This window comes from Gekko japonicus, unplaced genomic scaffold (assembly GCF_001447785.1).
Source record: "Gekko japonicus isolate JY-2015 unplaced genomic scaffold, Gekko_japonicus_V1.1 scaffold165, whole genome shotgun sequence".
Taxonomy (NCBI): Eukaryota; Metazoa; Chordata; class Lepidosauria; order Squamata; family Gekkonidae; genus Gekko; species Gekko japonicus.
The window spans coordinates 779,341-799,259 of NW_015163097.1; the positions used below are offsets into that span (position 1 = coordinate 779,341).

General features: G+C 44.1%; 1 protein-coding gene across 1 annotated transcript in view; it reads right to left on the reverse strand.

The window, feature by feature from the left end:
- Positions 1-3,343: 3,343 nt before the first annotated feature.
- The window catches only part of LGI1 (leucine-rich, glioma inactivated 1), a 19,773-nt gene continuing 3,197 nt past the window's right edge, over positions 3,344-19,919 (reverse strand). The window contains exons 3-8 of the mRNA XM_015406637.1: positions 11,652-11,723; positions 11,482-11,553; positions 8,907-8,978; positions 7,313-7,482; positions 4,246-4,410; positions 3,344-4,161 (exon numbers count right to left, since the gene is read on the reverse strand). Of these exons, the coding sequence (XP_015262123.1) occupies positions 3,344-4,161; positions 4,246-4,410; positions 7,313-7,482; positions 8,907-8,978; positions 11,482-11,553; positions 11,652-11,723 (1,369 nt within the window). The remainder of the gene's footprint in view (positions 4,162-4,245; positions 4,411-7,312; positions 7,483-8,906; positions 8,979-11,481; positions 11,554-11,651; positions 11,724-19,919) is intronic.

The following is a 19,919-nucleotide window of genomic DNA, read 5'->3' on the forward strand; positions in this document are numbered from 1 at the left end:
GCCTGTGTCATGGGTTTTTGGTTGGCTTTAAAGTTTTTAAAATGTGGTTTTATTATGTATGCTTTGTTAACTGCCTTGGCGGCCCTTGGGAGTGCAGAAAGGGGGATATAAATTTTATAAATAAAAATTATAGAAGCTTGTTTGGTTTATTTTTATGCTTTTTGCTTATCTTTCTAGCCTCTTGGTGGATCTTTGCATATAAGAGAAGGCACCTAAGGAGTACGTATCTGCCAAACAACATTCTCCCAAAAGTTCACAAACTGAACTCACATGGAGCTACCTTATACTCAATCAGACTATCACACCATCAAGGTCAGCATTGTGTACTCAGACTGGCAGTAGCTCTCTGGGGTCTACTAGTGGCAGATCTTTTGAACTGGAGATGCCAGGGATTAAATCTGGGACCTTCTGCACATGAAGCAGAGGCTCTTTCACTGAGCCACAGCCCCTATTCAAATTCTTAGCTGCTAAGTGCTCCAAAAGATCCATTCCACTAACTGTGGAGCCTTCCATCTATGGAATGTGTCTCTTCTGCTGGTACGAGGCTCCTTGCATCAGGGGGAAGGATCCACCTTTACAGAACAGAACCTTTGCATACAACTGTCAACATTTTCCTTTTGTGGCAGCATATGAGCAAGCCCTTATTGGTACAAGACTATTAGATCTGAAACCTATGTCGAGTTATCTATAATTTTTACATATATATATATAGCATGCAAATAATAATAATAAAATATGATAGACCATATATGAAAATTATAATTTAACAGATTTATGTATACCTGAAGGGATTATATATTACATTCTCCTTGTATTTTTCCTGCATTCACCACGAGGCTTTTAGATCAGATGTTCTTTCTGAGTCCCGCACTGGACACTCAATTTCCATGTGTATGGGGGCTTGATTTGAACTGGGACGTAGTACCCCGGGAAAGGGGACTTCAGCTTTCCCCCCAGCAGCATTTTCCTGTTCTGTAATGACTCTGGGGAGCTGCTGCTGACCCCATTGCAGAACCCTATCTGCAGCTGCCAGTACATGCTAGTTTCCCTAAAGAGGCAAGGGGCTGCCCTTCCAAATATTAGCCAAGGAGGACCTTGCTTTAGATAAACCGGGGGGGGGGGGCTTTTCTTACAGTGTGTCATGATCCTGAGCTGAACTGGATTAGTCTGATCAAAAGTCCTTGTGGTGGAGACATGGAGGTCATTGTGCGGATAATATAATGTATAGTTAGGCCCCCAGTCTGCAGTATACTGTGGCCTTTATATGTAACATTACTCCATAACATTTGTGCCTGGACCTATGCATGTTTATTTTGAAGTAAATCTTACTGAGTTAAGTGGTGCTTGTTCCCAAGTAACTTTGCACAAATCTGGAGCCCCAGTTATTAACAAGGTGGTATTTTTAAAATGTAACCTTGTCTGCATTGTTACAAGAAGGTCATCAAGGGTTGCCAACTCCAGCTTGGGGAATTCCTGGAGATTTGGGGGCAAAGCCTGGGGAGAGCAGAGTTCGGGGAAAGGAGGGAGCTCAACAGAGATATGATGCCACAGAGTCTGTCCTCCAAAGTTGCCATTTCCTCCAGGGGAACTCAGATCTGTAAGCTGGAGATCAGTTGTGATTCTGGAAGAGCTCCAGGCCCCACCTGCAGGTTGGCATCTCTACTACCATCGTAAACTAATTTTTTTTCCCCTAGCATGGGTGTGTAAGCAGTTATCATAAGTGAAATATAAAGGGCACAGTCCAGCAGGAAGTTCTTCTGTGAAAGTCACGACAATGAATAGGAGCTATGCAAAAACCACATCCCCAAGTTTATGGGCTTTCATTGGTACAGAAGAACTTCCTGCTAGGTTGTGCCCAAAGGTTCTCATATTCAGAGTGATATGTATTTGGTAACTAGAAAAGTACAGATAAAACAATGTAACAATACCAGCAAGCCTAGGGTTACTTACTCATGTATAACAAAATATAATAAAAATATCCGTTGGGCCAATGGTGTCACTTTTGGGGATACCTGAAAGCAAAGTAACTTCTCTCTAGGAATCACCAGAAATTCTATGGTAAAACCGTAGCATTGACCAAAGTGCAGTTTTCCCTGGAAGTGATGCCAGTTCTCTCCAGGAATCACTGAGAACTTTATGGTTCTACCATAGAACTTCTGATGTTTCCTAGAGAGGTGTGACATCACCTTCAGTGTTTTCCTGGAAGTGATATCATGCTGTTGCTGACAGCCAACCAATGTCCCTGTCCCCCTGGTCTCCTGCTGTTTGCCCAGCTGGGCCAGGCAACTGTAAGGATGTCAGAAATTTGGGGCACTTTAAGGCTGAAGTGGAACCCAATACATGTTATTTGCCCCTCAAAAGCAGCTATGGCAAGCAGTGCAGATCAGGTCAGGGGCAGTGTTCCCTCTAAGCTGAGTTAGTGTGAGCTAGCTCACATTTTTTTAGCCTCCAGCTCACACATTTTTGTCTCGGCTCAGGAAGGATGGCTCCAGAGCAAACTAGGTTAAGCAGTAGCCAAATCACTCGCTCACAACTTTAATGCCAGTAGCTCACAAAGTAGAATTTTTGCTCACAAGACTCCACAGCTTAGAGGGAACATTGGTCAGGGGCACTGGGAAAGGGGGGTTAACCCCCCACTACACTGTTTCCCTGATCAACAATGCTTCCCCAGATGCTTTAAGCCCTGGAAGGGGGGAACACCAGATATTGGGCCACTTCTTTTCCCATACTAGGACTTATAACCTTTATCCTCTATAATGGGATAAAGAAATGTAACAGCAGTGTAATTTTCATCATATGCAGCAGGAGGACAGGACCTGTGATTGGGAAACATGCACTGTGCAGATGGGGCAATTAAAATGTATGGTGTTCCTCTTCAGTGTCATTTGGTGTTTGGCTGCCCTGTCTACAGGAAAGTACTGAACTGGAAGAACGGCATATGCCGATAAAAATGGTCACTGAAAAAACCCCACTATATGGAATATGAAAGAAAATGTAAACATTTTATTTGGCAGTTGTTTTCAAATAGGTGAACAATGAAAAATTACATCTTATTGTTTGTTTCCCCACCTAAAAGAGATGCAGTTTCACTACCTATTTACACAGCGGTTGCAAAGGACAGTTAACAGTTGGATTTGTCTTTCTTTAAAAATGCAAGTTGCCAACAGCACAAGACTTGACATTTAAGGATGAAGTTACTTGTAGTACTTTATTTTAGTAACCTTGAGTGTTAAAGGCATTCGCAGACTGGAAGTAAAGGGAATCATCATCATGCAGTTAGTTCCCTTGGTCCGTGTTACCGCAGGAGGAAGTCTTGCAACAGAATCCACACTGTGCATGTGTGTCATGCACTTAGGTCAACTATAATATGTTTATAAATCACCGTATTCCCTTTAAAGCTCGAAGCAAAGAGAAAATCTTGTTTATCGACAAACACATGTGTGAAAGACCTCGGCGCCTGTATGTTTAATTCTTGAAACTTCACAAATTTGGCCTTTCCTGCCTCCCAGTAATAAACCTGAGTAAAAGAATAATCACTTCCAAGGATAGCATATTGATAATTCCTTATCTGAAGAGGCTGGAATACCATCGACCCTCGTGACGGCATCCTTTGTAAATCCAGAAATTTCGAACCTCCCCACTTCATTACTTTGGAATCACCAATGAATCTGGTTAAGCATACATAGATATCCTCTTTTACCATGAAGTGCTTTACAGCATAGACATCCTCCATATCTGGTATATTAGTTGGTTCAACAAATTTCCCTGTTACTTTGTTCCACTGATATATGACAGGGTGTTGAGAACTACTTGACAAGATCAAGTGAGGCTTGCCAGCGATTTCCAGGTACTCCACGTCTGTATCTCTGTACCACTCATGCAGAGACTGATCAGAATAAAACCCGTTTCCATTCCATTTGTAAACAGTGGTGATGCCAGCTTTGGAACTGTCCGCGATGACAAAGTACTGGTCTTTTGCAACGGTGAATGCTTCAATGTCATTCGGCTTTCTAATTTTGAGAATCTCGATATCCTGAATTTTTATAAATTTATTTGTGTGAACGTCTCTTTTGTATATGTGGGAACCACCGAACAGCTGGGCAACAATGATGTACAGGTGATTCTCAAAAATTACAGGCTTGCAGACAACCACGGAGGTCCCTGTACAAAGAGAGATAGAACAGGGCATCAGCATTTGGATTTTAGACAGGCTGCATGATCCTCATAAGGATGATTTATTCATACCTGTAATGTTGTCAAAATTCCTAAATGTCCCTTCCACATGGTCCCATTGAAGAAAGACACATTTTCCAGTAAAAGGCTGGGCAATAACCACATATTCATCATCCATGTACGAGAAGGCCTCTACTGACAGAGACTGATATGGCAACTTTCGAAAAACAACAAATTCTGGAAAAGTGCACATCAAAAGATGACATTCAGTCCCTTTCATACAAAGCTATGTTAACATCTCACATACAAGAATGGCTTTCTAAAATGCATTTTTTCTGGTGCATTATTCAGTAGTTTAAAGTAGTCAAACCTTTCACTTAGAAGCAAGTAGCAGGTTGATGCAGCCTGGCTGAATAATTAGTTCCCGACTACATCCCTTCCCACCACAATCTTTGAAGCAGAATTACATTAGTTCATGTATAATTATAGCACAGTAAAAGTTGACTGGGGGCTGCGGTGGCTCAGAGGTTAAGACGCTGAGCTGCAGACTGGAAGGTCTTTAGTTCGACAGTTCAGGACCCTAGTGCTGCATGATGGAGTGAGCTCCCGTCTCTGGTTCCTGCCAACCTAGCAGTTCGAAATCAAGAAACTGCAAGTAGATAAATAGGTACCACTTTGGTGGGAAGGTAACAGCGTTCTGTACGCCTTGGCGTTTGGTCAGGCCGGCCACATGACCATGGAAACGTCTTCAGACAGCACTGGCTCTTGGAAATGGAGATGAGTATCGCCCCCTAGAGTTGGATTCGACTGGCTTTTGAGCAAGGGAAACCTTTACCTTTACCTTTTTAAAAGTTGACTGATGGTAAAAGATGAGGCTAAAGCCATGAGAGCTTCTATACTTAGTACTGGTAAAACATAAGCCAAGTGCTGTCTCCTCAAACCACTAGGTACAAACATAACACTCATTTTTGACTAATAAAGTTCTACATTGTGCAGACTGAATGCCATAAAGCATTCAAGGAAGCAAATGCATTCGTGGAAAGAAAGAAAGTTCTAATTTACAACATGTTACTCAATCATGGCCTATATGAAATCACAGCTACAACTAGGGTTGCCAGGTAGTAAATGACGAGTGGGGACATGGTAGGTGGGGGCATCGTTGCAAGCATGATGATGTCACTTCTGTGTATAACCTGAAACTGACAATGGGTAGCTCTAGGAATCACTGGAAACTCTATAGTTTTACCACAGCCACTGTAACTTCTGGGTTATACCTGGAAGTGATGTCATTCTGCTCGCACTACCAGTGAGTTTTTAAAATGTTTTTCAAATCTTTATTTTTAATCCCGCACCCCCCCACTCCAAGCAGCTGCAGGCAGTGGGCACTCGGGGCAGGGGATACCCTGCCCTGACCAGAGGCTTGGCAGCCCTGGCTACAACCAATTTGCTTGAAGTTGAAAGAAGGGGGCCAGTGGGCAGTTATTTCTTCTATGGTAGTCATTATTTATGTGAAGATAGTTTCAGAGGGTAGCTGTATTGGACCGTCTACAGTAGAACAATGAGATTTGAGTCGGGTATCACTTTAAAGACTAACAGGAGTTTTAGGAGGACAAAATTTGAATCCAGTGGCACCTTTAAAATCAACAAAGTTTTATTCAACATTGTTGTAAATCTCAGCCATTCAAAATATAGAGATAAGAGTGTACGTTGTGAATGTAGTCTCACGTCAGTGTTACCTTAAGTAAACAGCATTTCTATTAATCTGACACCCAGTTAGTCACTTTATATGATCTTATGTAATATCCTGGAGTTATGTACAGGAAGTAGGCCACGACTATCATAATTAAACTAAACTTAAAAAAAAGGATGTTAGGAAGGTAGGCTTGCCAAGTCCCCCCGGGGGGCGGGGAAACACCCGCCCCAGAGGCCCGTTCCCCGCCGCCGGCAGATCGGGCCCCAGGGGGAACCCCACCGCAAAGTATGTGACGTGCATGTCACCCAGAAGTGACACGACCACGCCAGGCACGCTGGGGTCGGGGCCACGGTCATCCGAGGGAACACTCTATGGTTTTCCCTCAGATGGTCATGGCCCCACCCCCAGCACGCCCGGCGTGGTCGCGTCACTTCTGGGTGATGTGGATACGGCATGCGCATGCTGCATGCGCGCTCCAGGACCAACCCGGGAGTCCCCTACTCCAGAAGAAGGTAGGACTTGGTAACCCTATAGGAAGGGTTGCCAGACTCCAGGTGGGGCTTGGGGTTCTCCTAGAATTACAACTGTTCTCCAGACCCCAAAGATCAGTTCTCCTGGAGAAAATGGCAGCTTTGGAGGGTAACCTCTATGGAATCACACCCTACAGAGCTCCCTCCCCCGACTCCATTCTTCCCAGGTACCACCCCCAAATCTTCAGGGATTTTCCAAACAACTACATCACTAAGGCTGCAATCCTAGACACATTTATCAGGGAGTATGTCCCATTGAACTCGATGGGATTTACAGCTTTCAGGATTCTCTGCCAGTAGACTACCCCTCAGCTTTGTTATTCGATGTAGTGTTTTGGTGTAGTGGTTAAGTATGCGGACTCTAATCTGGGAGAACCAGGTTTGATACCCCACTCCTCCACTTGCAGCTGCTGGATGACCTTGGGTAAGCCATAGTTCTGTCAGAGGTGTTCTCTCAAGGACAGTTCCAGAAAGAGCTCTCTCAGCCCCAATTACTTCACAGGGTGTCAGTTGTGGGGAGGGGGAAGGAAAGGAGTTTGTAAGCTGCTCTGAGACTCCAAGTGAAGGGTGGGGTATAAATCCAATCTCCTCCTCCTAATGATCTACAACTCATTTTAAAAAGAGGGATCGTATGCTACGCATCATGGAAGACTGCTGCAAGGGAAGCCCTACTGGAATGAATGCTAGCTGTGTGTAATCAGTCTTTGGTGGACTGTTTCTATTACATCTTTTTTTTTTTTAAATTCTCCTAACAGCATCTGAACAAAAAATATAGGGTCACCTGTGGGAAAATTTTTTGCCAAACCCTGACTTGACTAAACACTCTGTTTCCAGGCAGCTCGGAGATGTGGGATTTAGATTTGAAAATATGCCACAATTATTAATGCAATTAAAAAGAGGCGTTTCAAAGGCTTACTTGTAATAATGCAGTCAAATTCATTTGGGGAGAGGTTGTTGATTTTACGCTTTTTATACTCAGGTGGGCTTTCACAATAAACATCTTCTACTGTCGTGTTTGTTCTGCTCACCCATTCCACTAACCATTTCAACTTGCAGTCACAGGTGAATGCATTTCCTCTGAGGTCTCTAGAAAAAAAACGAGATCATTTGCTGGAGCAATGCAAGTGCTTTTAAAATATTAATTGTCCATTAAAAAAAAAGTTCCTGGAAAATAAATGTTTATTTTATTTTATTTTATTTATACCCCGCCCTCCCCGCGAGCGGGGACAATAGCATTGTCGCCCTTTCACTCATGATCCCTTTTGCAACTAGGGGAACAGACTGGCCACAATGAAAGACACTTAAGTCCTGTTGATTCCAATGGGAGAGATTCATAAATGTACTTAACCCTGCCATTAGCAAACTTTGCACATCATATTCTCCCCAGCTGGAGGCTGTGTGTGGGGATTGCCGTGTGTGTGTGGACTGCTACCTTAATTAATTAACATATGGCAGTGGGTGTAGTATAGCCAGGAGATACAAAGATTGCCTGGCAGCCTGAAACTCTAGCTCTTTGTGGCAAGCTAGGTTTATTTTGGGGGCTGAGAGAACTATGACTGACCCAAGGTCAACCAGCTGGCTTCAAGTGGAGGAGTGGGGAATCGAACCCGGTTGTCCAGATTAGAGTCTGCCGCTCTTAACCATTACACCAAACTGGCTCTTACTGCCATCCTAATGCATTTCTTTAGATATATAGCTTGTCTTGCTCTCTGCTGGAACACTGGCCACTATTTTGAGGGCAATGTCACATTGCATATTCTGTCTCATTTTGGAACTTTTAATAATCAGTGTGCCTTGGACTATGTGCACACCAAACGAATCTTGTCAAAATGTACAAGATGAAATAGTGTGCCCTGCTGTACTCTTCAGACTCCTATCAACCAATTAATCAATTTATCATCTATGTAGGTCTGTCTGTGTACATGTGTAAAAGCCTCGGCACATTTCTAAAGAGTCTTTTTTTGAATTGTGGACTATAGGCAGGATTCCCAAAAGGGACATATTTACTGATTTCAAGGCAGCAGGTCCCCTGGTTGAAGAGACAGGCTGCTGTGCTGTTGAGAATCAAGCCTGCCTTACTGGCACTGCGAAGCCTTGTGGCAAACACAGCAACTGCAGCACTGCTACATCCTTAGTTCTCTCCAACATGCAGTTCCATGCAACCCATTGCACATGCCATGCAGCCATTTACTTGGTTTCTGCCTGGATTTTAGAATACACTTGCTGGGGAAGCTGGAGAGAAAAACAGTTAAAAAGAAAAGTTGAGGGTCCTTGGAAGTTCATGCTATTTTGTGAAAAGGGACATGCCCTAAGAAATCATCTTAAAATGAGAGTATCTAGTGAGTGCTTGAATTCAGGTTGACAAGGTGATGGGAAATAATGGTAACAACAACAATTTTAATGTGCAAGGATTACACCTGTCACATGATGACCACACAGATCTGTAATTACACTAAGCAATGATCTCTGCTTCTAGAAATCATATTGTGAAAATTATGATGCTTTCTTACATGTTTGTTAAGGAATCCAAGTCTTTGAATATGTCTTTGGGGAGTGTTTGAAGATTATTGTTTGCAAGACTCCTACAAAAGAAGAAGTTTTATTATTAGTGTTAGATCATCCTTTCCTTTATGTCCAGCCTATTGGATGAAATGAAGCCACACACTACAGTGAGTTTAAAAAAAAAAATTCTCAGAATACCTCTTTTACTACAGTCTCAGTGTTCATGGACCACTGTTAAGGCATTTACACTTCCACTTGTTTTTCTGGCCTCCAGTACAATTGCAGAGAATGTGAGATTATCCATTATCTTGCCAGTACTTTAAGATAATTAGTCTTTACAGATCAAAATGTATGCTATGTTTATTTTTTGTGTGAATAATTGCAAAGATGCAAAGTTTCATGCTGTACATAAACATACACACACACACACACACACACACACAAAACCCCAAAATTAAATTGATGTTCTTCCTATGGTATTAAAAATGTCAAAGCTGCTAGACTTAAAAAAATCCACCTGGAAATAAATTGTCTTTTTATAGGCACTTTCAAATGCCTCTCTGCTATAATGAAGGGTCATATTATGATTACAAGAATGTAAAATATTTGCTCTTACATAAAGTTTTACAAGAAAGAAAATGATGTGGGTCCTCTGTATGAATCCAAGATCACCACCAGCCATCATTTTACAGACTATTTTAATAATGATCACAGGTCTGTTTGATGTACTTTAAACAATAGAGGTCTAGTTCATCCTCAGAGGAAAGACTATTCTATCACTATAGTGAGCATCAGAAATGGGTGATTAAGAAGATACAGTTCTTGGATGAAACAGAGATTAAATTGGCTAGCATTCTTCTTCTGTAACTTCTTTCTGTCTAAAATTTCCACTGTCTGCATAATTAACTTCATCTGTGTTTGTTATGGTTAAATCCAGAAGAAACAGCACCTTGTCCAATAAAAACTGCCTAAGCTCTTCCTTTGGGGCATGTTTTGGCACATTCAAAGGTGCAGAAAGCAGGCTTATTGGGAGAAAATATTTAGAATAATTAATGTGACATAGATAAACTTGGTTTCTGATCATGTACAAAAGCAGTCATATTTTGATTTGAAAAGGCCATGAACAAAGGTCAGTACTTCTCTCTTTAGATTCTTTGGGGGAAAGAACAGGAGCCAATCACCATGATCCCAAATCTATGCATGAAATATCTGCACGTACATTTGCTATGTCCTGCAATCTCCCTTTCAGCAGTGAAAACTTGTGGAGTTATAAAAACTAGGTTCTTACTGAGTGACTGAAATGAAAACTGCAGAAAAAACATGGGCACAAATGTGCACAATTGTTTTCTGTTTTCATTCTAAAGAATGCCTTTGTTATGTTTGTGATTAAGGCTACTTATTTTTGCTATTCTTCTCATTTTACTCAACTCCTCCCTCCTCTCCCCCCCACCCACTCACTATGCAATTTGGTGCTGATGCACCAAATCCCAGTCAGAGAATCTTTTTGATCCCCCCCCCCATTCAGGGTCGTGGGTATTCTTTGTGATGCGTGGGGGTCTGTGGCTGAGCGATATCTGGGAAACTGAGTCCCCAGGTGCTAACATTACTATTTTCCAGGGTGTACCAATGCCCAGAGCCTTAAACACATCAGAAAAGGCATGTGAGGTTCTGGGAGTGTTGGGGGAAGAAAGGTTCCCTGACCACTAGCCCATTATAGTTCCTTGCCTGGGTGGGCAGTAGCCCTGGCATTAGACCCAGTATCCCTTCCTGCCTACCCAGTAAATGGGAGGAAACGGAAGCTTCCATGTAATTACATTATTTCCCCTTTTTCCCCCTTTCTTTTCCTTTTGACCTCCATGACCTCTAAAACAAAAGGTCTGGATATTAACAAACAGGACAATCCTCAACAGAGTTATAACTCCACTGACGTCAATTGGTACAACTCTATTTAAGATTAGATTGTAATATTACTAGATATCAATTTCAGTTTTATAAAAAGCATTAATTAATTAAAAATTATATGATTTTAATTAGTTTATATCTGGCTGTATATCCCTACTATTTTATAGTGGATCTGCTTTTCTAAATCACAACCAATATAATGCTATAAGTGATCATTTCTTCAGTTCACTGACTGAAAACACATTATGCACAAAAATTAACACATATATTACTCCAGCTGAGTTCCAAAGAGCTACTCTAGGTATGTCCAAGGGCAGGGGTGTAGCCATTGGGATTTTTGTCACTTTGAACGGAAAGCCCAGCGTCATATCACAACTTCCTTTTGAAACATCCTTAAGTTTCAGAAGCAGTTTGCCCAAAATTGACTTGGTTGCAAGGACATAGTTGCTTATCTTGTTGGAGTCAGGCTAATGATATTGATATTACTCACAAACCAGCTGATGAATGGTAAGGCAGGTAATCCGCTAAAAAGCTTTTAATTGGTTGACAGCGTCAAAAACTCATAATGCAATCTTAAACAAAGTTATACCCTTCTGAGCCCATTGACTAACTCTACTTAAGACTGCACTGCCAATTACTTATCTAAATATGCCAGGCAACAAAATGATGACATTTACTTACAGATGAATTAAAGATTTCAGTCCTCGGAATGAGGTGTTTGAAAGTGACTTGATATTGTTGTTCTCTATGAACCTGTAATGGGTCATAAATGCAGTTTGATCAAAGCAATGTCTATAGCTCAGATACTCAATATACTCCAGGATTCTTGGATCATAAATTTTCCCACTCACAAATATTCTAGATGAGGAAGGCCCATGAAAGCATCACCACTGATGACATCAAAAGTGTTTGCTGTGAATAACCTGCATAAAGAAATAAAAAAACCAAAAGATAATAAGGGCACTCTCATTGTACAGATCAGAATTCCTCACTGGCTCTGGTTACATTTAAGGGAGAGCAAATTTTATGTCTCAAAGGGCATAGTCAGTACAGTACATAAGAACTAACCAATGAAAAGACTGCTACAAAAGCAGACAAGAGTCCAGCTCTTCAGCGAGTAAGTTGACATAAGACCTATGGGAGAATGTTCAGAAGTAACTTATAAATGTATAGCAATTATGAGTTCTGTGGTGATTTCCAAGGAGAACCCAATGTGGCCTACTAAGTTTGGTGGATTAATTGCTCACTAGGTTGAACAAACCAGTGTTACGTATACATTCTAGGAAGCACAGCCCTACTCTGATGTTCAAATTCTGGGTTTAGTTCATAAAATAAGACGACAGTATAGAAACTAGCCTCATTCCAGAACTCCACGCATGGTCTAAAGCACAAATGGAGCTCCAGCATGAACATATTTCCTGACTCACTTCAAAAACAGGAGCAGACCTGTGTGCATATCATACACAGGTGTTGCCTTAATTAAACAAAGAAGCTCATATGCTTTGTATCTACTTCTGAGCCAGCAAGGACTCATAACACCAGTGAAATGGTGTTCTAAATGTTTCTCAATCCTACTACAGTGATATAACCTGTTGATATTACATCAGCTATCTCCCTGATTATTTTGGACCTTGTTTATCTCATTATAGTTAGATTGTTAAGCTTCAACTTCAGTCATTTATTTATTTAAAACATTTCTATGCCACTTTTCCAGCCAATTCAGGGTCCCCAAGGCAATGAACGTTAAAACATTAAAAAGTACTGACAAAACCAATTTATATAAAATATATTTACAACTATATATATGTATATGCATAAAAACACACAAATGGGGAAGAGCGCTAACAACAGTTAGTGAGGTAAGAAAATGTTTTAGTTCAGTTGTTCCTTCAGAGAGAGAAATCAAATTAGAACCACCTGAAAAGAGATGCTATGCAAACTACAATAAGGAAGATACACCTGGCAAAGATGCAACTTGGTAAAGTTTAGAATTAGCAGAGCACAATAAGCATTTTAATGCACTGTTCAATCTTCTAAAAACCCAGTTTAAAAGCGGCTTTTGGTTATTGTTTTCCCTTGTGTTTAATAGACTACATTTAGGAGTGTGATCTAATCCAAATACTAAACTTTATTAGCTTTATTAGTTATTTTTCTTCCTGCCGGGCTCAATGTGTACATAGGTATTTCTAGATTAAAAACTGGAGTGTATTGTGTGGGCTCATAATTAATGAAGAGGAATTTTAATCTATCTTTAAAAATCTGTTGGATCACGCATTGTCATGGTCTGCTCTCTTTTACTTGGAGAGCATCCAGTTTGCTATGATTGGTATCTCACTACTAATAATGTGCTATTGTCCTTTTTCTATAGCAATGAATAGTCATGCAGCTTCACCCCATCTGCCAGCTGAACAACCTGGCTGGGAACTGATTCTGTTCTTCCAACCAAAATTTCATGCGGAAGATTCTCTTCTTCTCTTTCCCATCCCAATATTTCAGCAAGAACTCTGACACAAAGGGCAAAGGCAGCCTGGTTTCAGCTGCTTCCCAAGTTGTCAGCGGTTGCTGAGAATTTATTCCAGTTCCTTCACCATAACTGTCAGTTACTGTATGGCTCCACCAGAAAGGGATAAGCTGGTATGGCCTTCAGCTATTACCCAATGGATCACCAACAGCTACTAACATCTGTTATGGAATTCTGCCAGCATGTTGGGGCTGGCATCTGTGACCATGTAGCCACAGAGGATGTTGCTGCCACCCCCCCCCCCAATCCCTCAAGCTACTCTGTATCACACAGCAGCAGTGTTTTGCACCATGTGGTCTGCATCCGTCCCCTGCACATGGAGCAGAACCACTTTGTAGCCCAGTGGCAGGACTGCCCCCTTCTGGGGCTTGGGCTGTGCCATGACAGTCCTGCTGGCTGCTCCAGAGGTCTGCCGTGAAGTACACGGTTCTGCCTTGTGCTCTGGAGACCTGAGCCTTGACCATCGCCACTGCAGCTGGAGAAAGGCTACATCCTCCACAATGGAGAAGGGTTGGCCATCCACAGCAATCATCTTGCCAATGAGGCGAGCTACTGCTTCCCGGACCATCCACGTAGCCCCTTTGACCTCTTGGAGGGTGGCCTGCCTTGATGTCCCACTCATGGCGGCCCGAGTGCAGGGAGCATGTCTTGGATGGGCCTCCTGCTTCCCCTCCGCGTCTCCCTGCTGAGAGCGAGTGGGCCTCTTCTTCCTCCCAGTGGCCGCCACTCTTTCTTCTGGCAGCAACATACCGGGATGCAAATTTTGCAGGTGCCTGCGGAGGATGGAGGAGGGCAGATGTTGGGAGTTTGCACCCCTCCGGTCATGGGTGTTGCACACTTGGTACTCTGCCACACAGAGGTCACTGAGGAGGGTGCGGAAATGTTTTCAAACAGTGGGTTCCCCCCCCCCCATCTGAATCACTGCTGACAGAGTCCTCCTCTCCAAAGAGCATTAGCAGCAGCTGCTGGTGTCTCTAGGCAGTGCTAACAACTTTTTTTGCTCCTGTGGAGAGCTGCAGGAACAGACCAGGGAAAGGAGACTCTGAGACCCTTGGTGATGCCCTACTAGGGCTGGGATCAGTGGCCTGTAAGGATGGGTTTGGTGCCTGAGGATGGGGACCTGTGGTACAAAGGGGGTGGGGGACTCCTTCCCCTCATGATGAGCACCCTTTGCACCAACTTTCACTCTTACAGCATGTAGAGGTGTTCACACTCAGGACGGGTGGGAGGGTATAAATGTGGGAGACCTTTTTTGGGGGTCCATAACTGGGACCCCAGAAATGTAACCACCCCCAACTTGGAGAGATTATAGGGGAGCCAGTCCTAACATCCAACATGGAAGCAACCCTAGAGACACATCTATTATTTAGGAACATACTCGAAATAATCCCTGCGCATTATTTCAGTGTATGAACATATGTCAACACTTCAATCCATAAATGCTTGGTTGGGCAGAAAACTGTAAACAGCCATTCTTTATTATGCAAGACAGTTTGCACCACTAATCACTTAAAATGGAAAACTCTGGTTTCCACTGGTCTGGTGGGGTTGGGGTGCCCACCAAGCTGTCGTGGAGTTACTTTGGGGAACCCCTGTCAGAAGTCTTGTCATATCTGCCTTTCTGTCATTCCAAATCTGCCTTTGGAGAATTGTGGGTGGCCCAGCCAGCCTGACAGGTGTTTCCTTTGCAGAGTAGAAGAATACACCATGGTGCTTCAGCCCTTGGGAGGGGGGGGCTGTGAGAGTTGTGGGCATGCTTCCCTTGCTTGTCTGGTGGGGCTGGGGTGCCTGCCAAGCTGTCATGGGGTGACTTCAGGGAACCCCTGTCAAAAGTCTTGTCATGTCTGCCTTTCTGTCATTCCATATCTGTCTGGCCCAGCTGGCTCAACAGGTGTTTCCTTTCTGCTGCAGAGTAGAATAATTCACTGCAGTGTTTCAGCCCTGGGGGAAGGGGCTGGGAGAGTTGTGGGCATGCTTCCCCTGGTCGTCTGGTGGGGCTGGGTGCCCATCAAGTTGTTGTGGGTTTACTTTATCATGGGCCAACTTGACCAGCCTCAGTCCAGTGTGGCTGAAGACTCCTCAGGAATTGAGGAGCCACATGCAGCCAGCTCTAAACCAGCTACACTAGTGAATTAGAGATACAGGAGCCTCAAGACCCATTGCTGGCAACTGACCTTGACCCACCCAGGCATAGCTCTGAAGTAGCTGACGAAGCACAGCTGCAGTAAAGTAGCCCACCAGGCTCCCCTTTGTTAATTGAACAGCAAAGGGAAAAAGGCTCGGACAAGACTTAAGAACACACAGAGTGCTCGCCTCTTGGCTTGGTGCCAGCTGCTTAATGATAGCAGTTCTGAGTAAGTGCAGGAACAGATGGCTGTAAATCAGGCTTGTTAAGGAATCTCCCTTATATATATAAGCCGAATGGTGGTGGCCCTTCTCTAGAACATTCCACACGCTCCGGAATTGGTCGGCGCCCTGGTGTGTCACTCAGAATCTGTCCCTATCCACTGGCTGCATTGCTTGAGTCTTGCCTCCAACATTCTAAACAGTTTGCTGTTCATCTCCCCCCCATAGCCAGTCAGAACACAAAGGTTATTTGCATATGCAGCCTCATTGGCCTTTGCCTCGCAGGGGTCATTTGGGGGGGGACGCGGGGGGACGCCATCCCCCCGGGTGAGGTGCGGGAGGGCGGGGCCTGAGAACACAGAGGTTGTTTGCATATGCGATTTGATTGACTTTTGCCTCTAACATTCTAAACAGTTTGCTGTTTTGAGGTAAAATGTGTCCAATCTCCAGGTGAGGGCTGGAGATCACTCAGAATTACAATTGCTTTCCAGATGGCAGAGATCAGTTCCCCTGGAGAAAATGGTGGGCTCTGTATCCTTATATGCTACTGAGGTGGCCCCCGTATGACAGCCAATGTGACGTAGCAGTCAGGGCTTCAGAGCACGGGAGAGGCTGCAGGTGTGTGGGGGCTGGAAAGCCAAAGAGTGAGGGGGAAATAAAGGTAAGTTGATGATTGACTAGGAAGGAGATTGGGTTGCCAACTCCAGGTGGGAAATTCCTGGAGATGTGAGGGATGGAGCCTGGAGAGGGTGAGGTTTCAGGAGGCATGGGACCTTGGACAGGTACAAAGCCATAGACTCCACCCTCCAAAGCAACCATTCCCTTCTGGGGAACCATCGTTGCCAATCTCCAGGTGAGGGCTGGAGATCACTCAAAATTACAATTGTTCTTTAGGTAGCAGAGATCAGTTCCTCTGGAGAAAATGGTGGACTCACTGTCATTATACCCTGCTGAGGTTTCCACAGCACATTGACACTGAGTGTCCAAGGCCGGGGCACCCACCCAGAGCCTCTTTCTAGAGGCTGTTGTATTTATTTCCACAACGAGCCTTTTTCCTAGTGCCTATATAAATCAGACCTGGAGAGCTGTAGACTGTGGAAGGAGCTTGCCACAACTATGTGAACTTTGTGACTACAACTCTGGACTCTGCCTGCCTCCTGCAACCTTTGGACTGACTCCTAACTCTGCTTTCAGGACCTGCCTGAACCTTGCTGATCAATGACCTTGGTCTGCCTTGACTCTGCTTTCCTGAACAACCCATGAACTCTGACTGCTGTATTTATTTATTTACACATGGCTCAGGGTGGTGAACAACATAGTGACAAAAACATTCATAGATAATAAAACAATTTAAATAATACATAGATAAAAACATTCCAAGATGGTGTTAACACTTCAAATTCCAGTTATGTCACTGCTTCACAGAAAGGTAGAAAGGAGGCAGAAAGAAAAAAGGGAGGGAGGGAGGAGGAGGGAGTGCCAGTAAGATGGTACCTGTCACTGTCCTCAACCAAAAGTCTAGTGGGACATCTCTGCCTCGCAAGCCCTGCGGAACTGCATTAGGTCCTGCAGGGCACAGATGTTGTTTCGCTGAGAGTTCCACCAGGTGGAAGCCAGGACAGAGAAGACCCTGGCTCTGCTTGAGGACAGCCGGACTTCTTTTGGACTCGGGATCACCAATAGGTTGTTCTCTGCAGAGTGCAATGCTCTTTGGGGGACATACCAGAGGAGATGGTCCCAAAGATACATGGGTCCCTGACTGCTTAACATATTAAAGGTCAATACCAAGACCTTGAACCCTACTCGGTAGTCCACTGGAAAGGGGGATGCTTGCCTTGCTTCCACTGTCTGGCTGGGAAGGGGAGTCTGCCCAGGTGAAGTTTCCCTGTGAGTTTGATGTCACTGGCTTGTTCCTGAGCCTTATCATAGACTCCTGTGACTGCAGCTGTCATTTCCAGACAGAGCACTGGGGAGACCTTTTGGGGGGTCCGTAACTGGGACCCCAGAAATGTAATCTACCCCCAACTTAGAAAGATTGTAGAAGAGTGGGTGGCAGGGTGAAGTTCCCTGTGCATCTGGTGTGTGTAACTTGCAGGGGATCCATTTTTGAACCTGTACCTAACATTTTCCCCAAAAGCACCTTCCTGGCTTGACCTTAGTCCTATTGAGTTTGCAGTGCCACAGTGGCACTGGTTCTGCTGGGCTTGCAAAAATGCCCCTACCCCCAATCTTCAGTTTCTACTGCAGAGATTCTCTGGGACTTTGATTCTGTTCTGCTGGGCTTCTATTACCCTTGCCTTTTTTGTTGTCCCCCCCCCCACTGGAAACAATAGAGGATGGGGCACCTTCTCTGGGGGGGCCGTAATTCAGACCCTGTAAATCCATTCCTCACCAAACTTGGCAGACAGGTAGAAGAGAGACAGCCAGGGATCCCCTGTGAATGTTGTTTCTCTAACATGCCGTGTGTGTGTGTGTTCTACCACATCACGAACCTCATGAATCGAACAGGTTTGTTTAGTGCCAAAACGTTTGTGGCAGTCCGTGGTTCGCAAACTGAGCATGCCGTGAACCACAAACTGAACATCATTTTCCCGGTTCATGCCCACCCTTATTTAGATCAAGTCAACTGTTCCTTGAAGCTAAAATGACCAAATTGAGGCTATACTTTGGTCACATTATGAGAAGACAAGAGTCACTAGAAAAGAGAAGACAATAATGCTAGGAGAAGTTGAAGGCCGCAAGAATAGAGGAAGACCCAACATGAGATGGACTGATTCAGTCAAGGAAGGCACAGTCCCACAGTTTGCAAGACCTGAGCAACGGTGTTAACAATAGGATGTTTTGGAGGTCATCAATGCATAAGGTCACCGTAAGTCGAAAGCAACTTGATGGCACTTAACACATACATATGAAGCTGCTTCCCACAAAGACATCCCCACATTTGCTCACCCCAAAAGATCCTCTGACATGGCTACCATTGCAAGCTCTGGGTTGAGAAATTTGTGGAGATATGGGGGTGTAGGGGAGGGTTTGAGGAGTGGTGGGACCTCACCAGGGCTTAATGCCATAGAGTCCAACTTCAGAAGCAGCCATTTCCTCCAGGGGAACTGATCTCTGTGGGCTGAAAATACGCTGTAATTCTGGGAGATCACCAGGCCCCACCTGGAGGTTGGCAACCCTACTGAAAAGACATTAGCAGTTCCCTCGTTCAACCCTGTGCTAGAGGCTGGATAAAATATCCAGTTTGCTATCAAACCCTTGAAACCAGCAAGAATTTCTTTGGGTCCTCAGTAGCACAACATATAGAATGCCTCAAGGAGCTCACTAATTAAAGGCCTTTTGTCTAAAGCCTCCAGAGCTCCCTCACAACATAGCCAAGATTAATGGACTTAGGTTTGCTGGACAATAACTTGCAACCTCAGAGCCCTCTCCACAACACAGGCTTATCCAGTAACTCAATCACAAGCCCAGGGAATGTCATCAAGCCACTGACTCAATCACCTGCTATGCCCTGTCATCTAGCATGCCATATTTGGACTTCCACTCTAATCTTCCTCTGTCTACATTCACCAAAAATTCAGACACACCAATAGGAAACAAGATCCTGCACCACTGATCCAAGACTGCTGTGGACCCTAAGTCCTGCACAGGGCTGGGCCAATAATAAATGTCCCCAAGGAAATCTAGTCACTTCAAAACCTATAAACAGAGCACATCCACCCTTCTAACTTTGCAGGTGGTTTGATACCCAGACCTCCTTCCTTGTAGTTGGTTCTACTCCCAGACCTCCTTCCATCTTTGCTGAATGCACTGAACCTCCTCCTTCTGCTCCTGAACATTTATCTGTCACAGGATCCCAACTTTGTAGCTGGTTTTGATTTCGGACCCACTTCCACTGCAGGAATCCTATCTCAGGTAGGGTTGCCAGAATAAGGTTGGCAATCACTGACAGACTCACTAGTTGAGTTGGGGCCCTTGCTGGTAAAGTAGTGATGCCACAGGTGATGGGATGATGTAATATCCAGTACAACTGGAAGTGACATCATTGTGTCACTGGTGACAGTCTAGCATTCAGCCAAAATTCTATGATTTTACCACAGAGTTTGGGCCAAATGCTAGTGCATCCAGTGATGTGATGATGTCATTTCTGGTTGAGCTGGAAGTGACATTATTGTACCACCAGCAATGCTGACCAGCGCCCCCCCAATTCCTACCCCCTATTTTTCTCCCATCCCCAGGCTGTGCTGCAGCA